Source organism: Glycine max, chromosome 16, assembly GCF_000004515.6.
Source record: "Glycine max cultivar Williams 82 chromosome 16, Glycine_max_v4.0, whole genome shotgun sequence".
In the NCBI taxonomy this organism is placed as follows: domain Eukaryota; kingdom Viridiplantae; phylum Streptophyta; class Magnoliopsida; order Fabales; family Fabaceae; genus Glycine; species Glycine max.
This window is the reverse complement of record NC_038252.2, coordinates 31,234,102-31,241,976: the sequence shown is the minus strand read 5'-3', so window position 1 is coordinate 31,241,976 and position 7,875 is coordinate 31,234,102. Positions and strand designations below refer to the sequence as shown.

The window sequence follows — 7,875 nt, the reverse complement described above, 5'->3', positions numbered from 1 at the left end:
AGTAATGCAATACTTCATTATTCACATTACTATGAGCCTCTTAAGGGGTTGATGTAACACTTTTTACACTTAAGAAGGAGTCAATGTAATGGTTTACACTTGAGGGGGGAGTCGATGTAACAAAATCCAAAAAAACATAATGAATTTTTTGTAGGGTTCAAAAAAGGTAGGGCCATTAAGTGAAGTAAGGAAAAAACTTCAAGGATAGTCCATGTAATTTACTCTATAGTTTATAGATTTGTTTAATCACATATCAATAAATGAAAAAAGAATTATATAGCCATTTTTTACTCATAGAAATGAAAAAAAAGTATCAATAAATTTATAATAGCATATGCATGATGTTCAATCAACTAAGTTAAACCTCCTTGATATTATTATATAATCATTTAATCACACATTAGTACATTTAAAAAATTTATTATTTTTTATGATACTTTTTTAAAAATTATTTTTGATTAATTGATAATGTAATTTTTTTTCATATGTATAAAAATTAAATGCTTATTTTTACAATAATTTTGTCAATCATTATTCTCAATAAATTAGAATGTTTTTATAAGAAGATAAATTAATTTACAAGTTGTTCAACTATTTGGTAATTTTTTTTATTAGGTCCATGTATTTTTTTTTTCCAATTAAGTCTCTGATCTTAACTTGTATTGATATTTTAACAACAAGATAATTTTCTAATATTATAATTATAAATATTTTTAAGCATAAGATATTTTTTTAATAATATTAATTTATAAATAAATTATAATACAAGTATTTTACATTCATGAATAGAAATAGAACATTTTAAAAAATAGTTTGTAAAGTTATCGAATTTTACATAGACTTTATATAATTTTAAGAGAAAAGATTTTTAAGATATGTTTTATTTCATATTAAATTACACAATATTTGCTATAATAATTATTTTATTTTATCTTTAATAATATTTTTTTATTCTTTCAAAAAATATTACTTATACTAACTAATCTTAATTTAAAATTAAATTGAAATTTAAATATTAAATCATAGATGTTATATTAAATTGGCAGATACCAAAAGAGTGATTAATTTAGGTAAAACATTTTTGAATTAAGGATAAATGGTATTTGAATGTGTAAATTGGTGACAACTTTAAAAGAATAAAAATTCTAATTTAGTCTTTGAATAAATAAAAAGTAATTATGTCATACCGTTTCATGAAAATATTTTTTTTAAAGATTTCATGAAATCATTTTATTATTAAGTTATAATATTCAATGATCAATTTGACATTAAATTGTAAAGTTAAGATAGTTGTAAAGTTAAAGTATAATTTGTCATTAAATTGTAAAGTTCATGTATTATTTTGTCATTAAGTTATACATCATGGCTTAATTGCAAGACTTTTTACACATTCATGGATAAAATCATAATTTCCGTTGATAATTTACCATTGAATTACTGGTAAATCATGTCAAATAAAATATTTAGGTGAAGTCATCTAATATAGTAAACAAATCCTAAAAAATTATAAAAATGTAATTCTTGGTTGTATAAGTATAGATTTCATATACTACCACGAAATACATGAATTAACTAGTGTGAGATTGTTTTAATTTAACTGATGATCTAATATTTGAATCCTAAATATGTAACTCTATTAAATACTTGAAAGGAAAACTTTACTTCCTACCATAGTTTTGTTTGGAATGAATAAGATTATTTCTAATAGAGAATTCTTGTGGTCTAAAAAAATATAGATTTCATACTTGTAAAAAAAATAATTATATCTCCAACTGAAATATATTTTTTGAAATCACTTTGCAATTAACATATTTAACGAAAAAAATAGTTTTATAGTACTATTTTTTAAAAAAGAGTTTTATATATAATATTTATTGAATACTTTTTAAGGTTTAAAAGTTTTACATATTATTCATAAATTTATATTCTAAAAAAAATCCTCTCAATCCCATTGATATGTGGGGATGGCAAAGCAAAGTTGTTTCTTCCAACACTTAAAAATGCTCTTGTCAATGTAGGTATTTTAATTTACTTTATGAGAAAGTAAAAAAAAAACATATGTTTAAAAATGTTTAATTATTATAAATTTTAATTATAATGTAATTTATATATTAAAAGTATTTATTATTGTAAATTTTAATCATATTTTTTGGGTACATAGGAAAAAAGAAAGACAAAATATATCTAGAAAGCAAATATCAAGTCGAGGTGAGCCTGTCCCAATACGAAAGTGGGAGGATTCTTCCAAAGAGGCATTGATGGCTCCCCACTTTGCTAAGCTATCAGCAACACAATTCTCCATCTTCTCTGCAACCAACAATGAATACTACAAAGAGCATCTCAGTCATCATTGACTTTTTTCATACCTTGTCATGCAAAGAACTTCACCTTCTCAGGAATTTTCAACTTCCAAATAGGGTAATAATTTCCATGTAAATTATTGTGAGAGAGCAACTAGGTGTATCCAGAAGCTGGTCATTTCTCAGCAGTTTAAGATTGTGTAGTTCCAAAAGCATTTATTTTATCCATTGTGCAAGGTATTTCCATATTGTTAAAAGTCTTTGAATATATTTTTGGTTCAATGTAACTTCATATATATATTTTTTTTTAATTTTGGTTCCTAAAGTATAAATTTACTTAGACTAAAATGAATAAAAAACTTATAGAAATTAAAATTGAGAAAGTATTAATTTGCATAAATCAAAAATATATTTAAATCTTTGTTAAAATGCTAATTTACATTATTAAACTTTAATTTCAAATTACAAACTACTATATGATATATTTGTTGACTAAATATTTATAACCAAAATTACCTTAAATATAATTTTAATTAATTATTACAAAAAAATCCTTTTAATTAAATAATAACTTATAATATTAAAATGAATTATATAATTTAGTGGCGTGGTAAAAAATAGAAGAAAATAAGATAAAAAAGTTAAGAAAGACAAAAGTGACTGTATGAAAAAATAAATTAAATATTAAATTATATAATTTAATTACTAAACATTTTAATTTTCATATTTATTAGATTATTTTATTGTTTATAAATAAAAATTTAACATTCAATAAACATATTTTTTTGTTATCGGACCACTAACGGCTCCTCCATTAGGGCCCGGCAATATTTTATACATAATAGTAATGTATATAATTAGAATGATTTAGCAGTTTGGGTGATAAATGAAAATAAAAAATGGACTTAGATTTTAAGAGGGATTAAAATTGTGTAATTTTAAAAATTAGGGAACAAAAATCATTAATTTAAAGATAAGAAAACTAAAATTATGGATTAAAAGTTACGGGAGGATTATAATTGACAGATAAATCACTTAAATAATTACTTTCAAACTGATCGTCAGATCATTTTTAAACGGTATCCAACGGTTCTAAATGTTTCCCAACGCCGAAGAATCAAAGTCAGAAAATAAAATTACCGTAACGAACTCTTCCGAGTTCCAGCAAGAAACCCGGTTCCGAGTTGGCGACTCGGCACCGATGGACGAGTGGGGTTCTGCATCCTCTCCGCCGTGGCCGGTGGCGATCGAGGGCGGCGAGGGCGACACGGCGCTGGCGAAGTCGCGGGTGCTGACGCGGGAGGAGGTGCTCCGGCGGCGGCTGCGGCGAACGAGGCAGCTGGGGCGGTGCTACCGGGCCCACTACTGGGCCCTGATGGAGGAGATGAGGTCCAAGTACCGAGACTACTGCTGGAGCTACGGCAAGAGCCCATTCAAGGAGGATCACAATGACAACAGCGACAACAACAACCACCAAAACGGCGTCGTTTCTGGTGGTGGTGACGACATCGTGCAGTGTCGTTATAACGGATGCAAGACGAAGGCCATGGCTTTGACGAATTACTGTCACACTCATATATTGGGCGATTCCAAGCAGAAGCTTTACCGGGGATGCAAAGCCGTTGCCAAAAAGTGAGTTTTTTTTTTAAAAAAAATTGAAAATTGATAATTGATAATTGAAAATAGGTTTGTGCTTGTTGAAGTGAAACTGGAAGATACTGCGAAGTGAATAATGAAAATTACACTTTGTCAGTTTGTTGTCCTATTTTTTTTATCCGAAATGTTAGTCCTGTCTTGCAATTTTTTTCCAATACTAATCTACTGTTTAAGTGTGTGTTTGAATTACCATAGGTGAAATTGATTTTGAAGTGATGTGATTTATGTTTGGATGTTTTTATTATAAAATCAAGTCATGTGTAAAACTCAACTTGCTTTTGAGTAAGGTGAATGTCTCAAAGGAAGAAAGAAAACATTGATAGAGTTGTGAGGGTGGACACTTAGACTCGATCAAGAGTACTTTCTCTCTAAATACTAAATTTCTAGAAATATTGTTCACATTGTTTTATCTATCCTTGTACTCCTCATTGTGAGATCATGAGTGTATATTCTTGAGTTGGTTGAGAAAAGAGGATTGAAAGTCTGAGTTTTGGATTGGAGTTGAGCTTAAGAGAGACAAAAGGTTGAGAGAAAGAAGGGAGGGAGGCCAAGAGAAAAGAAGGAAGAAGGAAATTGTGACCATCACCCACAAAAGCTACTCAAAGTTGTTTTAACTTAGAATCAATATTGAACTTTTCTCCGACGAGAAACCAAACATGTGAAAATTTATCCAAAATCAATTATGGACTCGGAATCAATTCTCTAACATGAAACCAAATATGCACTAGGACTAATTTAACAATTAAGTGTATAGACCGCTTTGGTTATTTGCTTGAATAGTGTGGTTCAAGGGTTAATTATGTTCGTAGAAGAAGAAAAAGAGTGTGATTTTCTTTGTTTCTCAAAATTGGTTGTTTGGTTGTGGGAAAATTGTCCACTTTATTGTGCTTCAGTTTACTGTATAGTGTTCCCTATGTTAAAAGCTTGGTCAATTTTAATTTGATGCAGTGTGTATAGAACTATAGATTGTAGAGTCAGTGTTGCTTCTTCTAATTGAATTTTTAAGAGAAATAACAACCATGTAATTTGTGTTTCATCCTCTGTGCTCTTTTGAGGCTCACTATTCATCTTTATCTGTGACATTAATCCATTTATGGCCACCTCAAAACTTTGTTGAGTCTATGACGCAAAAGAATAACAACAGTGAATCCATTTTGTTATAGCAAGAGAACCTTCATGCAAAATGCAACGTAAAGGTTGTGGGTTCTGAAAATTTAAAACTGAGTGGTTCCTCCTGTTTGAAAATATGTGATGCTTACTTAATTTTGTTGCTCAAAATCTAATTATGAGAAAAAGATGTTCAACCTTGTGACTAATGATGTCAAATGAAAGTTGCATATGTTTTACAAAGAATGAATCCATTTCAAGTTCAATGATGATTCAGAACCAGTCAGATTTTGTTGTCTTAATCTTAAAAGAGTAATTTGATTCAAATTCTTGAGTTTTCAGCACACTGCACTTTACCAATCAACATGTCTTTTAGAGATTGGCATGTTATGTTACTTAACAGGAATGTTACCATAGTAGTGTGCTTCTTAAATAGTGTTCATTTCAACACTTACTAAACAATAAACCATGTTGCACTTTACCATTTTTAGGTTCTATATGGAAGATCTTTCTTGTAAAAACTTTGATTTTGTAGCCTATTTTGCTAGTTTAAGCTATTGAATACTTGTTCCATACTGAATACTAGTCTTCATACCCACAACTGGTAAATCAATCTCTCTATCTATTTCCATTTAATGTAAACCTTCATGTTTCAATCATCTAGAATAAGGATCTTGAGAATTCATAGTTCTCAGTAATAAGAATGAGTAGGAATGCTAACCATTATCCATTGTAAAAGAATGATGTCTTAAAACTTGTAGAAAACACTAGAAATTGCTATGAGAATTCTAGTTCTCAGTAATAAGAATGGGTAGGAAGATACATACTTTACCAGGCGGAGACAGTGACTTATTCATTTTCTTTCAATATGGATCATTGCCTTTTAATAAGCAATTAATTTAAGAGATTCCTTCTCAAAAGGCATGCTCCTTTGTTCAATTATTAGGGCTTTGTCCCTTCATTTAATTATTAAATCATATATATTTGTCACACACAAGATGTTTCTTACATTTTATTTTTTATTTGCAATACTTACCAATATCTAGATAGGCTAGACAACTTCACTGACTAAGTTCTTGGCTTTATTCAGTTTGCCAACAGGGCCTTCTTTTTGTAATAAGCCAATATTGAGGTCCATGGTTCCTCCTGCATGCCCCTCTCATTTTCAATTTGGTGAAAGGTGTTTAGCTCGTGCATTAAGAAGGGCAGGGTTAGGGACTGCTATCGCCACCACTCGTAAGCCTAATGTGAAGTTACGTGTAATAACTTTTGAATTTGTCTGCCAAATTCAAAATAAACGAAAGCTTGCATTGAAGAAAACTGCTCCTAAAGTTGAGACTGAATAAGAAACAAAACTTATCTGCTGATTATGGAATAGGATGTTGAATTCCTAATGATTTTGCAGTGTATAGAATGAATATTTTCATAATCTGAAAAATAGGATTATGATTTAATTGAAGCATTAGATGCCAAGAAAAAAACAGTACCTTCTACACGTGCATGTTTTTATTTATTTTGTCATTATCGCTTTCTTAGTCGTATTCATGAGCAGCATCATAATATATTCAATTGTCGTTTTGTTCTTCGAGTAAGAATCTGTATATACTTCAATAGCCTTTTTGCATGGAGTCTCGATCCTAACTAAAATTTTGATGTTGTAGATCATATCATGCCTAACTCACTAAATCGTGCTTGGGGTTATTGGATTGTATAATGGAATGAATATACAAATTCCATATAATCTATTTTATATTTATCTGTTTCGCAATATTTCTTTGCTCATAGATGCAAGAAGATTTTGATTAATGTGAAAATGCCAATAGAACAGGGAAGTAGAAATAACAAAGCTTTTTTTTTTTTTACTAACTGGATGTTATGGGTATGCTAGCTGTTTTTTTCTTGCATTGCCAAGGGACCCAACCCAAGTCCTAACTCCTAACAGTTATGTATTTAGTTGTCATAGCTATCTCGATCAGTCATGTATTTTCAGATGCTGGTTTTGAACAGATATTGGTTTGTGCAAGTTACTCATTGTGAATATGTTGAGTGACATGATATGGTCCTATTGGAGAGACAAAAGACAATTTTTATCTTAGGACCCACTAATTATATTTGATAAAAAAAAATTGTCTCTCTCTAGGATGACCAATTGACCATATATCATGTTATTCAACATCATAAAATGATCCATATCTACTTGTTGTCATGTACTTTCTTCTGTTACATGGAGAGAAAAAAATTGATTATTTGAGTGGATTGTAAGTTTGTAGCAACAGTCTATAAAAGTAGGTGATCACGATCTAGGTTTTCCTTTCGAAGAAACTAAAAATTGTATGGACTAGGACTGCACTGCAAATATATATATTTTTTCTTTTTATAATACAACAAGGAAACTTTTGCACCTATTTGTAATAGATGATATACAATTGAAGAGACTACCTATTCATGGAAGGATATTGACTCGACTTTAGTGAATTTTTACTTTATAAAGAAAAGTAAGAGTTGTAACTCCTGTTTTTATAATGAAAAGGGGTAGAAAAGTAAAAGAATAATATTCATTTAACAATTTGTTGGTTGGATAAGAGGTTTTTATTTCCTTTGAAAATAAGAAGAAAAGCCTGTATAAAATAATCTTGAACCTGGCTACTATTTTGATTTTCAATTGACCTTGGCCTGGCAAGTTTAGGTTTCCATCCCTAAGCTTTATTTGAAAGGGGAAAATTAAAATATATATATATATATATATATATATATATATATATATATATATATATATATATATATATATATATATATATATATATATATTGGT

General features: G+C 29.1%; 1 protein-coding gene across 1 annotated transcript; it reads left to right on the top strand.

Moving 5' to 3' along the window:
* Positions 1 to 3,368: 3,368 nt before the first annotated feature.
* Positions 3,369 to 6,536, top strand: LOC100785019 (INO80 complex subunit D). Its single transcript, XM_003548880.5, has 2 exons — positions 3,369 to 3,932; positions 6,154 to 6,536. The coding sequence occupies exons 1-2, from the start codon at positions 3,397 to 3,399 to the stop codon at positions 6,407 to 6,409; spliced, it is 792 nt and encodes a 263-aa protein (XP_003548928.3). The 5' UTR covers positions 3,369 to 3,396; the 3' UTR covers positions 6,410 to 6,536.
* Positions 6,537 to 7,875: the final 1,339 nt, after the last annotated feature.